The sequence below is a fragment of the Gordionus sp. m RMFG-2023 genome, chromosome 1 (assembly GCF_954871325.1).
Source record: "Gordionus sp. m RMFG-2023 chromosome 1, tfGorSpeb1-WG-v2, whole genome shotgun sequence".
Taxonomy (NCBI): Eukaryota; Metazoa; Nematomorpha; class Gordioida; order Chordodea; family Parachordodidae; genus Gordionus; species Gordionus sp. m RMFG-2023.
Window position 1 is genome coordinate 82,159,631 of NC_088775.1, and position 17,028 is coordinate 82,176,658.

General features: G+C 26.8%; 2 protein-coding genes across 2 annotated transcripts; both read right to left on the reverse strand.

The window, feature by feature from the left end:
* Window positions 1–327: 327 nt before the first annotated feature.
* On the reverse strand, window positions 328–2,833 carry LOC135922913 (probable serine/threonine-protein kinase DDB_G0282963). Its single transcript, XM_065457439.1, has 5 exons — window positions 2,753–2,833; window positions 2,605–2,706; window positions 1,524–2,551; window positions 657–858; window positions 328–436 (listed from the first exon to the last, which is right to left on the reverse strand). The coding sequence occupies exons 1-5, from the start codon at window positions 2,802–2,804 to the stop codon at window positions 381–383; spliced, it is 1,440 nt and encodes a 479-aa protein (XP_065313511.1). The 5' UTR covers window positions 2,805–2,833; the 3' UTR covers window positions 328–380.
* Window positions 2,834–4,873: 2,040 nt separating this feature from the next.
* LOC135930820 (uncharacterized) lies at window positions 4,874–7,310 on the reverse strand. Its single transcript, XM_065467609.1, has 6 exons — window positions 7,260–7,310; window positions 6,351–6,742; window positions 6,097–6,303; window positions 5,596–6,046; window positions 5,382–5,548; window positions 4,874–5,333 (listed from the first exon to the last, which is right to left on the reverse strand). The coding sequence occupies exons 1-6, from the start codon at window positions 7,308–7,310 to the stop codon at window positions 4,874–4,876; spliced, it is 1,728 nt and encodes a 575-aa protein (XP_065323681.1).
* Window positions 7,311–17,028: the final 9,718 nt, after the last annotated feature.

The window sequence follows — 17,028 nt, forward strand, 5'->3', positions numbered from 1 at the left end:
TTTTAACCAGTTGTTCGTTTGTTTAAAATTTTTAGATAAATGCGCTATATTTTTATTATCGTTTATAGTTTTTTATATGACCTTTGTTTTAAATTCGTTTTTTAAAACAATTTTAAAAAAAAAACATAAATGCTGTACCACATTTACGCTATAAGCAATCAATGCAGTCTTTATTTTAAAAAAAATCTGTAGCAATTTTATAAATAAAATTCATGTTTATTGTATTGCCATAAAAAAATTATTAGTTTCATTATTCATACAAATTCAAACTTTAAAAGCGATATTTATTTATCTAAAATTTTGATTGTAATTTTAAAAATAAAACTTAAAATTCTTTACCATTGATTGATTATAAAAAAATTGTTTCATTCGAAAAGATGTTACGCGCGTTTGGGAAGCAATTTTTTTTCGTGAGACATCAAGATCTTATTAAATTCTGTTTTATAAAAATTTAATTGATTTCTATATATTCAAATTTTAAATTACAATAAATATTTTCCAAAATGTGACAACGAGGTAAAACTTTCCTTTCTTTATGCTCACTTCAAACTTAATCAACCATTATAAAACCTGTCACTCCTTCCTAATAGGTTCGAAAAATCTTATTTCCTGTTAGTTGCTATATATTTTTTTATATTCCACCTGTAATGTAATACCTTTTGTCACTTCGTTCACCATTTCTAGTGATTTGATTAATTCTCTTTGATAAGTGGATTCTGTAAATAACAATTGTTCCCTCGTGTAGATCAATTTTTCTGTCAAAATTTTAACCATTTCCTTAAATTGCAGATCTAACCTCTCCATGAGGAGTTGATGTTTGCTTTCGAGGCTCTTTAGTTTTTGCTCGTATTTGTTTGTCTGACAATTGAGTAATTTCAATTTTTTTTTTTTCAATGATAGATTTTAATATGTACAAAATATTTATTTAAAAAATAAGATAAATGATGAGAAAACATTTAGATGTTTTTAATATAATAAGATGTGGAATGAAAGAAAGTTTCCCATTGGTAAAAAAACACATTTGAATAGATCTAAGAATGTAAAAAAGAAAGAAAGAAAGAGAAAGAAAAAAAAGGAAATTAGGGGGGGGGGGAATAGTGTTGGTTGAGGTAAATTGTATAAATATGGATTAAAAAGGATATAAAGAAACACTAGCTAAAATGGGGGAACATGTTCTAATAAAAAGGGATGTTAAGGATAGACAACATTTATAATAGGTGAGATAATGGGGAAGCGATGCGATTATTACTAAACGATTACATGATTATTATATCCCTATAATTCTTTATTTTGTAATTTAAAACTTCGCAATGCGATGCCGCGCTAATTTCATACTTATTGTACATGAGGCCGCCACGTTTAGCGAAAATAGTGCGACATTGCTTTTCCATTATGTAAAGTGAAATTGTGTAAAATATAAAATAGCTTATGCAAATCAACTGTGACCTTAAGTTTTATCGGTTATTAGAAAAAATCTTACACCGATTTGCTAGAAAGGAATTTAAATTTAATAAAAAATAAACCAAATTTTGTTTTTGGATTTCCATATTAATTGGTTCATCGATATTTGATCGGTAAAAATGTCTCCTACATTTGATCATTTGTCGGGATACATTTACTTCTTTTATTAAAACAGATTGTCGTTTTATTATGCCGCTTATTTCGTGGTTTATAATCTTTAAATCCTGGAGGGCTTTAGAACTCGTTTCTTTGTTATCTTTAATATTATTATCTTTCTCATTCTGAGATTTGCATTTAGAATTGGTATAAAGTTTAAGCTTTTTATAGGTATCATCGTAATATTTTTCGCGTAGGCTTTCTTTACACGTTACACTTTTAAAATTCGAACTTTTATTCTTTCTGCTCTCAAAACTTGGGTAACAACTTTTGACACCGTTATGATTGGATAATAAACTCAATTCGTGGTTATTTACGATGGAGAGCGTTGCGGATTCATTTTTAAGCGTTGTGATACTCTCCGAAGGCGATGGGCGTGAAATACATTTTTCCGGATAATTTTCGGTATATTTAATATCATCGTCAACTTTAGGATTCGTTTTTTCGAAACTCAGAAAAGAATCGTTATCTATAGCTTCACATCCATGTGTCGAAGGTTTATAGGCAAATTTAGACAACTCCAGTTGGGGCAGCTCTGAAATATAGGTGCCATTTTTGACTTCTATTTTGTTATGTTCTACTTTATTAAATCTATTTTCTTGGGGATTCATTGTATCGTTCGATTGATTTTGGTGATATTCTTGAATCGCTTTCCTCAGGCTATTAATTTCGGCGTTAAAACGTTTCGTCAATTTCAATATTTCCGCTCTGTGCATTTTCTTCTCTAATTTCATGGTTTCGCCAAGAGTTGAAGGTATAACGCTATTGTTGTAATTATTACAATTTTTTGCTTTGTCAGTTTTGTCGGGACCATTATAGTTCATATCATCTTTTCTAGAATTTTTGCAAGAACTGCGATCAAGCGTCAACGTATTATTTTGATTTTCGGTATTAAGCCCATCTCGAATTTCATTAGAAAATATGTAAGTATTATCTAAATTATTTTAGTACAATAATATATTTATACTATTTTTTTAATAAGCTAACCGATTTCATCGTATTCCCATTCGGGTTCCGAAATTTCGAATAACTTTTTAAATTTAAACGTGCCATTAGTTTTCTTCGATCTCATTCCCTGAAATAATAAATCTATCCAAAAAATGTAAATAATACGAATAATTTGTTATGATTATACTGTTTTGCTTGTTTTTATCCTTTAATGTTTTAAATATGTTCCGTTTTAGCATGTTTTTTTTCCAATCAATAACTTTACAAATGGAACTATATAAATTTTAACTTACATAAATTAATATTATACTAATTTATAACTAATATATGAATTGAATTGTATTTAAAAGATAATAAATGATGGATATAATTATATAAGTTATAAATATTTTCTAGAAAGTTTTTAATCTTTATTATAATTTTTTTTTCTCTTCTATTTTATATATATAGTTTTTAAATATTATGTATTAAAAAGGGGCTGGTATTGATTTATCCCTTATTACTTCTATTTCAAAATCGCTTACTGATTTAGAATTAGACAAGAAATTTGTGGCGAAACACCGCTTGGTCACTTCTTAGATATGGCGATCATGATTAATTGAAAATATATTCAATGAAGAATTCATGACTTCATGGTTAAAATTTTTATGTTTTACCGAACATAGTACTTGTCTGTGTTATCTTATCGCTGGATAACCTCTCATTTCATAGCGAGAATTGGCGGCGAAGAATGCAAAAACACGGCATATTTTGTATACTTCGCCACGAATTCGAGCTAACTGGAATGCAGGGTAATAGTATTGACCCTAACTCCTTTTACATTTCGAAACATTATATTTTTTAGAAAAGATTTTTGGAAGATCCAAACAATTAATACATAATTGATAGTGTGGGTTGTTCGGAGGAATATATGGAAACAAAATATATTTAGGATCTATAACTTGGATCAGATTGTGATTTCTAATATAAGCAAACAAAAGCCAGGGTGTGATTGATATAGAATATTGTTACACACAACAAAAAAAATGTCAAGAGTGGGATAATGAGAGGTAAAGGTAACCTTTACAAGCCAATTATGATACCTACTGTTTTATTATATTTTATAGGTAAATTATGAGGATTTCCATATGGGAGAAACCGGGATCATGGGCAAACGTCAAACTTAGGGGTACATCGGAAAATTTTAATTTATATTAATGTGCTAAGGGCACTTCGGACGGAGACAAGTAAGGCTAAATCAAATCATTATTTCAACGTAATTACAAAGTGCAAACTTATACAAAAAAAAGATTAAATTAAGTTATGATGAGAATAAAATTAGCACACCAATTAAATTATACAAATTAAAAAGAGTTTTGATGGACATATTCCATTTACTATTTAGGTATCCACCCAAAAAAACTAATATAAGATTATATTAGCTAACAAAAAGAAAGTAAGTTGCCAATTATAAAGCAAACTATAGTTGTCTTATATACCCTGTAACCATATCTAATGAGGCCGGTCCAGATAAAATAATTTAAATATATACAAGAAAAACGCTATAAAAAAGGGCAGTTCAAATCAACCATATTTTTTAGAAGATACTTTTCAAATATATTTAGATACAGTTACACTCATTAAAATGTATCTAAATATAATTTTTTTTATTATTAAATAAAGCTGAAAATCTATTGGTATAAAGCTCAAATTTAGAAGTGAGCCAAAGTCTACTTTTATTCAATTTGATATTTTATCTGTATAAAATAAGGGTATGACCTGAACTAGAACCTGACTCAAATTTAGGAACCGAAATTAGCGTTTATCCAACAATACATTTTTAACCATATTAACCTCTCATACACAGTTAGCGCGAATTCGCGGCTAAGTATACAAAATATGATATAAATATGCAACTTCGCGCTTACTGTGAGGGTAAGTCTCCCCATTGGCGCACTGGAATGTAGTGTGCTATACTTATATTAGTTCTTTTAAAGGTCATTCAAAGTTTGATAGGTGTCAAAATTTGTAAGTAGTAAAAAAATATATAATATTAAATTTTTAGATGTTTTTTTTCTGATTGTAAAAAACAGTCTTGTTAACGCTCCTTTTTAAAAGTAGCGACTCCCGCTCCCGCTCCTACCTTCTCAAAAGGAGCGAACTCCCGCTCCCGCTACTACATATTAAAAGGAGCGCTCCCGCTCCAACTAATGGAGTGCCGCTCCATAACCGCTCCTTTGATTTTCATTTTTTAGAAGGTACACGAAACAAAATCATATTTTTTTATCAAAACGTTTTATTTATATTATATTATATGATATATCAAAATTTATAATCTTTTATTAGCTTTTAAAAGTAATAAATTTTCTAAATTAGAATCTAACAAACACCCACGCTTCTCCCCTAAGACCTGTTTTGCAATACTAAATAGGCGCTCCACAGGAGCACTAGAGGGAAGCGGGGTATTGTATTTAATATAAATATTTTTTAATTCATGGAATTGTTCAAAAATAGTAATTTTGCTATCATTATTTAAAAAATATCTATCCAATATATTATTTTCATGGTAATCGATTTCATGGAATCCAAAGAAATCTTCCAAATCATTACAAGGTTCCCGTGAACTAGTTGTAGCTATTTTTCCGTCGGGTATTTGTTTCCTTAAAAAATTAATTAATCTGGCTTTTAGTTCCATATTTTTTGGATCTTTTATCCATTCCCAATTCAATTTAAATGCAGGATGGACAATCGCTGCAATTATATTATCATCATTATAAATATTTGGAAATCTGCAATAAGGTTATTTAAATAGATATAATTTATGTTTTATTATAAACCTTTTATTAATACCGCTGATGAGAGACTTTACAAGAGGTTGGCAAAACTCTAAATCTGATAATTCATTTAATTTTGAAATGAGTTTAAAAATGGTAGGACTTAGGAAACCCATGTCCATATGAAGCTCCCCTTCAATTTTCAGAGCTTTTTTCATAGGTTCCATAACCTAAAATTTATTTATATCACTAAGATAACGATTATATTAATATTTACTTGACTATACTCTTTAATAAATTTAAGTTCTTGGGAGTTAAAACGTATAAGCCCATGGTTATCACACAACTCATCAAGGTCCTTTTGTTTTTCATCTAACATTTTATCTAGCAAAACCATAGACTCATAATACGAATTCCACCTAGTGGAATTTGGGCATATTAGATACTTACCCAACTTTCTGATAATTTCGTCCGCCATATTTGTAGACATATTTTGTTTATTCCACAAAGATTGACACTTTTGGAATAAACTTTGAGATACTATTTGAAAGCTTCTATCCCCTAAAGCTTTCTCTGCATCAACTGTTGCCACCAAATTAAGATTGTGACAAGCACATCTTGAATGTTGAGGGAGATAATCAAAGCTTTCTGCCCTATTATTTAGGATATCATCAATATCCACAAATTGGAAATCATCATCAATCTCAGAACTTTTATCTTCAAACATTCTAAAAAATAAAAGGAAAGTTATAATTTTAAAATAAATATTTGAGATTACCTGAATGCCTTCACAAAGTTCCTACCATTATCAGTAATGGTTTTTATCACTTTATTCTGAATTTTAAAGCTTTTATGTATATCAATTATCATCTTAGCCAAAACATCAAAAGTATGCTTGCCTTGAACACGTCTTAGGGCTAAAGCTGCTGATTTTCTTTGCAATGATTTTGTGTCAATCCAATGAGCAGTTACACCCAAAAAAGACCTTTGTAAGTTAAATTAATCAAGCACATTTAAAAATATAGGCACTACCTTCTAAATCCACTCCAGCAATCAGCTGTGGTACACACATAAGATACTCCAGAAAGCATTTCTATAATATTATCCATCATTTTATCATAACGCAAACCTATCTTTGCTATTAGTGTTTGGCGGCACATTACCTTTGCTGAAGGGGAAAACGTTTTTATCATTTTGACAAAGCTAGGATTATCTACAGTTGATAAAGGAACTAATGTCTCAATGACATAATCAATGATTGCATTATCTCCTTCAGTTTTTGTAGGTTCATATGTTTTTTGACTAAAATTTAATATTGACTGTTTTTTCTCAGAAGAGGAAGACTTTATATTTTGGCTAATATCTTTTTTATTATAACTATTGATATGATTTTCAATTTTTGAATATTGATTATCATGTACTCTCTAAATATAAATTTATAAATTAAATTAAAATTTATTTTATAAAAATCAACTTTATTTTTAACTGATAATCTAAAACATCAAATTATTAAGGTAGATTTTTTTAAATAAGAAATTGACAAATATTTAATGAGCAGTATAAATATTTTTTAGGTACTTAATTTTTTTTTTATTATTTTGTTTTACTTATTTTATTAATATAAAATAAAAATAAATAATTATTTTCCAAGTTTATTGATCAAAATAAAATAAGAAAAAATCAAATTAAAATTAAATAAAATATAAATTTTACCATAATAAAATGTATATTTTTAATTTGGATGTTACAATTCAATTTAAAAAAATACTTTAAATTTAGAAAAAAAATGTATAAAAAGGAGGTTGAAGAAAATTAAAATAAATATAAAAAAGCATCATATCTGACAACCCAAGCTCAACTAATGTAATGAATTGCCCAAAAATAATTAAAACCATTTTAAAAAAAAATTATTATATTAAAATAAAGAAATATTGATTTTACCTTAAGGTGTCTTTTTAAATTAAAGCTGCTGATTTTAGAGAAAGAAATCATTTTGTTGTTAATGCACAATAGGCATTTCGCCTTTAAGTTGACTTTATCATCTGTATCATTATAAGCTTGAAATATTTTTTGTATGGTGGAAATGGAAAATCGGTTTCTTCTTCTATAATCTCTACTAAATCCATAATATCTAAAACTATTTTTTATTATATATCTATAAAATGAATATTAATATGACTTACAAGATTTTTCAAAAAATTTTCAATATAAAAAGGAAAAACTGATGTTTAATGTTTCAAATGATTAGATGAAAAATCAATATAAAACTCGGCTCAACATTTAATAATGAATAAATTTAAATAAAATAAAATTTTATTTTCATTAAATTTTAATTAACAAATATTATTAATATTTAAAAAATAATATAATTTATATATTAAATTTAAAGGAGCGAAAGGAGCTACTCCCGCTCCCGCTCCTCATTTTTAAAAAGGAGGGGCTCTCCAGCTTTTTTTGAAAAAATGTAGCGCTCCTTAACAAGACTGGTAAAAAATAATAAGATTTGCCTTGTGTTTGTTTTAATCGTGAGAAAAAAATATCGGAGAGAATTTTGATAAATTTAAATATAATATATAAAACAAATAGGATTAAATATTTTAAACATAATTTTAAAAAAAACGCAACATAAAATTAATCAAAACATATCTAATAATAGATATATACAATTAAAATGTATTCAGATATACTTTTACATTTAGATTTAGATGATATAGATACAATCTTTATACATATATATATTCGAAGACGATTTGTATATATATTTAAATTAATGATATTCAAAATAAAATAGAACCTATGTTGATAGAAAGAGAGATAATATAAATTTTTTAAAAAAAGGGCTTGTTAAACAGAATTGAAAGTTCTGATGATCAATAATTTAAGGTTTTACATAAAAATTTACTAAATACAAAAAAAGGATAATCCGCCATTGCCAGTACTTGCATAATATTTGATGGATAATTAATGCCAAAAATATCCAGATCCAATGAGTAATTGCAGACAATTACGATTATTTATATCTATTTTTGTTGGCATGGCAACATATCCTTTTAAGGCGTTATTGTTCTATAATATTCTTATCATATTCTTGAATTTGGATTAAAACATATTGTTATTTTTTTTTCAATTTAAATGTAAAAAAAATTTAAAATAATTTTTTGATTTTATAATTTATAAAATATCAATTTTACATTAAAAAAATATATTCTCCTCTCAATTTATTTTATAAAAAAAATTTTTTTTTAAAAAACTTTATGAAGTTCTTTCTTTGCGATATCGGATTTATCCAGTTTCAATCTTTTATATCGTTTAATATTTTTATCTCGTTCTCGTTGATAATTCTATTGCAGCTAACATATGGTAAAAAAAACAAAATATACTACAAATTCTTCATATACAACCTTATAATATTTATTAAAACATAAAGTCAAACATAAAATTTATATAGGTATATTTTTTTGTATTTAATTTAACTCTTGAAAATGAAAATCAGCTGCATGCATAACTAAATAAAATTTAGGCATCCTATCCATTTAATTCCCCCCCCCCTCCTCCCACCTATATCAAGTCCGGCCTGGATTATTTTGATCATTATATGATCTGAGCTGACCCTTATAATATTTATTAAAACATAAAATCAAACACAAAATTTATATAAGTATATTTTTTTAGTATTTAATTAACTCTTGAAAATGAAAATCAGCTGCATGACAAAATTTAGGCATCCTATCCATTCCCCCCCCCCTCCTTTTCCCATCTATATCAAGTCCGGCCTGGATTATTTTGATCATTATATAATCTGAGCTGACTCTTTAAATTATGGTCTTTTAAAATTTTTTTGGATGTATAATAATTTTATTTATTTAGCAGAGTTTTAGAAGTGAAAAGGTTTCGGGTTCGAAATATTTTTATTACAGTATTCCGGTTCCTAAAAATTTTTTTTAAAAATAGACTATATTTTCGATTGTTAAATATGACACGGTTTACAGGGGGTTTCCGGTGTAGGTTCCGGTTTTAAATTCCATTAATAAGCGATGAAGCACCAATTTACAAATCGCACAAATATTTTGAACAATATACTAAATTATTTGTAAATTTGTTGATACCATTTCCGATTCTTATAAATTTTATATTGGATGTTTTGATTATTAGAAATTTAAAAAAAAGGGTTATATCCGGTAATTATTTAGACTGAACCCCGGATTAAAATTACATCAGTACGTTTTAGGTCCTGTCGCCGGAATCCCGGTTTCTGATATTTTCTAGATTAATAAGGAATATATGGACGATTTAGAGTTTTGTAAAAAAAACTTTCCAATTTTTATTATAAAGGAAATATCTCCATTTGCCGGGAATCTATGATCATATTAATTAATATAAGTAAAGATTAAAATTGATGATAATCAGGAAATTTAGTTGCTATGATTAAAATTGATTATAATCAGGAGAGTTGCCATTCAGTCATTAAAACAAAAAAATATGTCTTTCATAATAAGATATATGATTATGGGAGAAAACAAAATGGCACGGTTGCCATATGACTAAAAAAATATATTATAAAAAAGGGTTGTAATTAAATTGCTCGATTTTGAGCCAATTTTTAAAAAATGGCTAACTCAATATTTTATCCAGAATAATAATACGCAAAGGTGAGCATTTTCTTCATAGATGACACTTTTCAGAAGTTACCTAACCCTGGGGATTGCAGACCTCCAATTGACAATAATTTCTGTTGAAGATGTAATTTCAAAAGATAATATAAGAAGATTATTATTTTAATTTGAAAAAATTCTAATTTAAATTGCGATAGTTATATTAAATATAATAATTATTTAAATTCAAAAAATTGACAAATTAGTTCTTATTTATTTCTGCATGGTGGGGGGGGGGGGGTAGTCTGGAATAAATAACAACTCATAAATCTTTAAAAACTGAAGTATTTCCCTTTTGAATTTGAGTTGAGTAAATCCATTATTTGAACAATTACTCGTTTGATTAAAAAAATAAGTCATATCCAAAAATATTTGTTTATTAAGTCGTCTCAAGATTAGTGTACAAGCTTATATTCATAATTTTTGAACAAATTAGATTTATTAACGAGAAATATCTTTATTACCAATGATTTTTTTTTTTTAAATGGCGATAGTAATTTTTAAATAAATTGCAGGATATCGTTCCATGCTTATATATAAAAAAAGAGTCAATGATATTCATTTTGAAAGCTAATTACCTCAAATGGCTTCTTAATAGAGTGAGAGCTTAATTGTTAAATGAGGAAGTGATTTAAACTATTTTTTTTTTTTTAAATTATAAAAAATGATAAAATATGAATTTGTAAAAGGATCTTATAAAAAAAATTTTTTTTAAAGAGGATGAAAAAATTTAACATATGGTTATTTTAATCCACTATCTCATCATTTATGCTGATAAATCCTAACCCTGTATAAAGGAACTATTAATGGTTTTTTAAAGTATAAAGTGTGTTAACGTTTTCTCCATGAATTCAAACCGAACCTGAGCCCAAAGTGTTAAACCGATATCCTTATTATTTATCGCATTCATAACAATAAAATTTTTAATGAACTTCTTCCCTAAACATCTTTCTGATCCGTTATCACGCAAAAGCGTTTAAACCGAACCGATATAACGATTTCTTATTGAACATAAACCGTAAACCCTTATTTATATCTGAAAAAACCCAATTTCTATTTTTTATAAATAAATTAGTTTTTTTTATTTTCTATTTTTTTATTTTCTATATTTTTTTCATTTCTATTTTTTTTCTTATTTATTTTTTTCTTATCCATTTTTTCCCCTTTTTAAATATTTTTTTCTATTTATTTTCATTTCTGCTTGCTATTTTTTTTTCTTCTCTCTATTATTTTACTTTTTTCATCCTTTTCTATTTTTTTTATCACTTTTTTATATTATTTTTTTATTTTCAAATTTTTAAGGGGCCTCGAGCCCCTATGCGCGTCCCACCCCCTTATGACGTTACTGGTTAACCTAGACTTCACACGATTAAATGTAAATATGTTTCTATATTATTTGCGTTTAATAAGATTTGAATAAATACCAATAAAGGTAAAAATTATAGTAGACTTTGCATGAAATAAACACAATTATAGAATTTATTTATATTAATAATTAGTGCTGTAAAAGTTACTTCAGAAAAAAAACGCGTTACTCGTTATGTCAAATAAAGGGAACGCGTCAACGTTACTCGTTACCTTGTGAAAAAAGAAACGCGCTACTCGATACTTGAAAATTTAATATTATATATAAAAATTTCCTATATGTAAAAATTATACAAAAATAATATATTATAAGATGAGATCTTTTATAATAAATTTTTTCCTATATATAATATAAAATTATTCAAAAACAATATATTATAAGGTATTTTTATAATAAATTTTTATTTATTTTTAACAATTGATCGTCAAAATTTTGATTAGACTCAACACATCTTTCGCCATGTTAAGCACATTCAACTTCCACAGAGGATGGGAATGTTATATTTTATTTAATAAATATAATTTTTATTGGGGGAATTTATTCAAAATTAAAGAATATTCCTTATTTTGAAAAAAGCTTAATAGAACATCTGCAAAAGAATCTTCATTCAGATCCTCGTCAATTTTTTTAAAATTTTTATCAAAAAATAATCTGGGTTTGGCGTTAGTAACCATTTAAAAAATACGCAAACAGGTTTACTTTTTCCATTCTTCGTCTTGTAATATTAAATAATGTTATATAAATAACTTACTTATATCCTAAAAAGAAATATTTAAAAATTAAAGAAGTAAGAACGCAGACGATAATATAATTTTCAAAGATAAATCCTTTTTTAAGAAGTTATTTAAAATTTTTAATCGACGGATATTAATAAAAGAAAACCTTTTTTTTTTATTTAAAAATTACGGTAAAACGTAAACGCCCAATTTGTGTGTTCTTACACGTTACTCGTTCGAATGGCACTTTTCTAACGCGTTACTTTTTCGACTTTACTTTACAGTACTATTTATAATATATTTATTAATGATTAATTTTAGTTTACTAGGCATTTTTTATCCGCTAGATCTCAAATTTTTCAATATAAATAATAAATTTTTATTGGTATTTACAAGATTCAGCCATTGTTCGCCAAATATAATTTAATTTTAAATAATCGCAATTAGAAACTAATTTTAGTTTCAATTTCTTTATCCTGATTCTTTTAGCTCCCTCTATTTTAAAATGTAATATTTATTATCCATTTATTTATCATTTTTTTTACTTATTTTTTTTTTCTTTATTAATTTATTATTAATTTTGGTAGAAACTGTTCGTTGATTGCGTGCCTGCTTGTTTCTCTCTTTTGTTTCAAAGCGAAATTGTCTAAAATATATAGGATATGCATTCTAGACATTCTAGAATAAATTACCGTCAAAACCAGATGTTTTTCAAATTTAAAAAAAGAAGTGTTCAAAAAAAAATAAACAGATTTTTTGGAAAAGAAACACATTACACATCTTATGGAAAGAGTAATTTTATCAGGGACCTGGAACAAAACTTTGAACATATTTTATGGAACGGGAATGGGGATTTCAGTAAGTTCAGAAAAACACTTAGAATGAAGGGTACATCCGCCTTAAAACGATTCATAAAATTTTATTTAAAAAAATGATTTTAATTTAATAATTGAAATTTTCGAAATCGAGTTTGAACGTATAAAATATAAATGCGTGAATCATTTGTTTTTATTTTTCAAAAAATTTAACTTTAGACGCGCACCCTAAGTATAAAATAATTAAGATTATAACCAAAATAATATTTTTGTAAGCCTAGTTATTTTGCTCATGAAAGGTTTGGGCTCCTACTTGCCAAATCTTGATCGGGCTGTTTTTAAAAATCGACACAAATCGGGCTTTTTTAAGAACACTATTTCTGGGTAAAGTCAGGAATTTCTTTGATATTTTGTTTGATTAATTAAGGGCTCTAGAGATTGTCGTTTTTAGGGCTCTTTTGCCTTATTAGTTTGATTAAGGATTTATTTGTTGATTCAATAATGGGTATGTAGATATTGTTGTTGGCTAGATGTGAATATTTTTGGGATTTCTTTTTTTCCCCATGTATACCACCTAATGTATCGTAATTATTAGATGTGGCAAAAATGTCAATACATATAAAATCCCAATATTACATGTGTTTTTCCATATTCCAGGGGGTTAACATCAGACCGCGTGTGTTATTAATAATTAGTATCTCGTAGTTCGAGTATGAAGGAACAACAGCTTCAAATAACTTGCGTGTTCTAAAGATTATAAAACAATATATAAATATTAATGGCTGTGATTGATTTTATATTTATAAAGATTTGATGGGTATAGAATTTGTATAATAGAAATAAAATTAATTTTTTCTAGGAACACCTTCCGGAATTCCCAAACTTAAACGGAGCAAGTTTTTGACGAAATCCTCTATATAGAGATTTTCGGAAATATATTCCAACATTTGTAGAATCACCCGTCTTATAAATTTTAGACAATTTTTGCTTGAATTTTTATTTACTATTTGTCACCTAGAAATGAGGAATAACCATTCATATTTCCATTAGTCGAGAATTATTCCCAACATATTTTTCCACCCAATCGATTATCCACCTTTTATTAGTTATTTACCAACTATTTCATCGAGATATTACTATTAGTTATTTTTCCATAATTGGGTACGCGTACTGGTAAAAAACAATAAATCAACCTTCATTTTTGAAAACAGATGCTGATGGATCCATCATGTGAATCAAACAATAACAAATTATTTATACTCTATATGCAGTAAAATCTATCTAATTTGAACACTGTTGGAACCAAGAATTTTGCCCAATTTAAAGACAGTTCCTCAATACCTTTTTTTCTAATAGTAGTTAATAGGAATTTGATTGTGACTCAAAATTTTGGTCAAATAGACGCATTATTAAGAACCGAAATTAGACAAGTTATACCCTAATTAGATAATTCAACGCCTATTCTATTCTTATATATTAGTCCAGGAAATAAGTTTGGTGATTATAAAATGTTTAAAACTAAGAAATTACTCCCTAAATACCCCAGGTAGAAATTGCGGCATTGGAATCTCAGGAGGGGATCTACTTGAGAAAAACACCATTGCTAGGACAAGATTCCAAATGATGTTTTTATAACATAAAATTGGGCGCTGAGAAGTCTATGTTAATATAAGTTATGGTTGAAACATTTATAAATAAACATGTCATTTATTGAGGAAATCATCATTAAAAATATAATGAATGGAAATATTATAAATATTTAACATATTTTAAAGGTAACTTAAAAAGTAACTAGTTACTTATATCGTTAAATTTCATTTTTTAAAAGTTACACTAATAATTTTTGATCTTGTAGTCTTCATAACATTACAGTTTTTATAAATCAATTCTCGGAAAAACTGGATTGGTTAAGTGTGTAGCAATAGGTGTATCATGCTTAAAATTAATTTTTCATTATGGTTATATAGGCGGAAATATCGTAAAGCAGTATAGTTATGGATGTAAAAAATACAATAAATATAAAACAAAAAAATTTCCTTGAAAATACCCCAAAATTAAATTAATAAAATGAGGGACATGGAACGTAACTTGGTGAAAACAATGGAATAACATGTAAAGAACTAAACCCTGAACCCAAGAACGTTCCGAAATATTTAAAATTTAATTTATTAGATAATCATATGTAAGTAATTCATAAATAATCGTTTTTTTATTTTCTTAATTATCTTCACATTTAAACAAGATTATTACATATTTATGTGATTTTAAGAATTTTGTTTATCATGAAATTTGTTGTATAATAAAAGTTTTTTAAATATAATAGATAAATATTTTAATCAAGTAATATGTGTTTTTCGACACTAAAATTTATATTAACAGCCTTAGTTAATGGTATATAAATACATGAAACGGAACATATTATATTGGCCGGAATGAGAACTTAATAGGAACGCAAAAAATGTCATTGTTCCGGGTCCCTGAAATAAATTTAATTTTCATATATAAAAAAAGCTGATTTTTTTTAAAAAAAAAGATATGAGTTATAAAATTGATAAATAGTCATAAATTTCCTTTAAAAATATTAATTATAATCAGGGATGTGAACCATTTGACATTATAAAGGTCCGGAAAAAAATTTAGAAATAAAGGGTTCGGGTTCAGGATACGGGGTTTGGAGAGCATAAAAAAAATAATGACTCAAAATTAGGCAATCTTTTTTCCTACTCCATAATAAACATACATTTCATAATTTACAAGTAAAAACAAAATTTTAAAATGTTTTATTTAATAGCATAATCTTTCTTAAAATATCATTTATAATAAAATATTAACCTACACTACAAAACATAAGCGTATCCAGGATTTTTGTTTAAGAGGGAGGGGGCACTATTAGGTGACGTTTTTTTGCCCGTAAATTTTATTAGAGATCTTTAGGGCCATTAATTGTAGGACTTTAGCCATATTCAATTTTTATAAAAAAATAATTTTGGGTTTGCACTTTTTCTTTATAAAAATGTTTTTTTTTTCTAAAAATTTTGATTTTATAGTCACTATTTGATTATTAACTTTTACTAATTTTTTCTATCATATTTTTTCCTATCGCGATATATTTTTTACATTTTTGTGGGGTATGGGATATGAAGTGGGGAAATTTTTATTAGATTAAAATGATATTTACGAGAGCAGGCAATTATTTATTTTTTTGGGAGGGGGGGGGGGGGGGGAATTAACAATTACCTATGAAATGGAAATATAAAAACCAGAAAATTTTGAAAAATGGAAAGATAAAAAAATGATTGTTCGAAAAAATTTTTTAAAATTCTTTTCATGAATTTAAAGATTATTTTTTTTAAACTAGAACCCTTGAATTCTTCACTTTTAAAGGGGTCCTGGTTCAAGGTTGGGTTCAGCCAAAATATCAGGGTTTAGGGTCCGGGCTCGCATCCCTGAATATAATTAGATAATAGTGGGTTTATATTTAGTAAATATTTTTTTTAAAAAATCAGGAAGTTTCTTCATTCCTATTGGTAATGTTATTTCGTGTTTTCTTATCTATTGATCGTTATAATTCTCCTATAAAAAGTGAGGTGACCAGAAAAATACCCTCAATTTTTTTTTCCTGGCAGTTATTTTTACACGATTGATTAAATCGAGGCACAAGAAAGATTATTTTTATAAAAATAAGAGTTTAAAAAGGAAGGTTTCAGCAGTTAATTTTTTTCGTTTAAATATTTTACTGCTGATTTTTTTAAAACGTCAATCAAGTTAGGATAGATGTATCAGTATGCATTAGGTTGAAGTAAAAAAAAGAAATCACAATTTGGGCACAAAGTCTATAAGTTTTACTAATTATAATATTAATTTAAAAAAAACAAATGCGTATCTTCTTTTTAGTTGAAAGTGGGTTCAAGAAATGTCCCCCGACCAGACCTAAATTCAAATGCGAGATTGATCCGTGCGAAGACAAAATCTGCTTCAAATATCCTAAAGCGGTTTGTTACGCCAATTACTGCGGCAGCTGCTCTAACTACGTTTTCAAGTTTAAGAAGAGAATCGTGAATTGCGACAATTTGGCGTTCGTATCTAATAGATCGTAGATTCCAAAAAAAACACAATCACTGTGGGACAGAACTCATAATTTTTTTTTAAAGTGATAAATAA

What these genes read in the sequence shown, in the direction of transcription:
- LOC135930820 (XM_065467609.1), bottom strand. Translation starts at nt 7,310, where the DNA reads ATGATTTCTTTCTCTAAAATCAGCAGCTTTAATTTAAAAAGACACCTT. An exon ending in TGCTGGAGTGGATTTAGAAG is followed by an intron (nt 6,304 to 6,350) that starts GTAGTGCCTATA and finishes TAACTTACAAAG; the next exon opens with GTCTTTTTTGGGTGTAACTG. An exon ending in TTATTAAAGAGTATAGTCAA is followed by an intron (nt 5,549 to 5,595) that starts GTAAATATTAAT and finishes AATAAATTTTAG; the next exon opens with GTTATGGAACCTATGAAAAA.
- LOC135922913 (XM_065457439.1), bottom strand. Translation starts at nt 2,804, where the DNA reads ATGCTAAAACGGAACATATTTAAAACATTAAAGGATAAAAACAAGCAA. An exon ending in ATGGGAATACGATGAAATCG is followed by an intron (nt 2,552 to 2,604) that starts GTTAGCTTATTA and finishes AAAATAATTTAG; the next exon opens with ATAATACTTACATATTTTCT. An exon ending in GGTGAACGAAGTGACAAAAG is followed by an intron (nt 437 to 656) that starts GTATTACATTAC and finishes TTTATAAAACAG; the next exon opens with AATTTAATAAGATCTTGATG.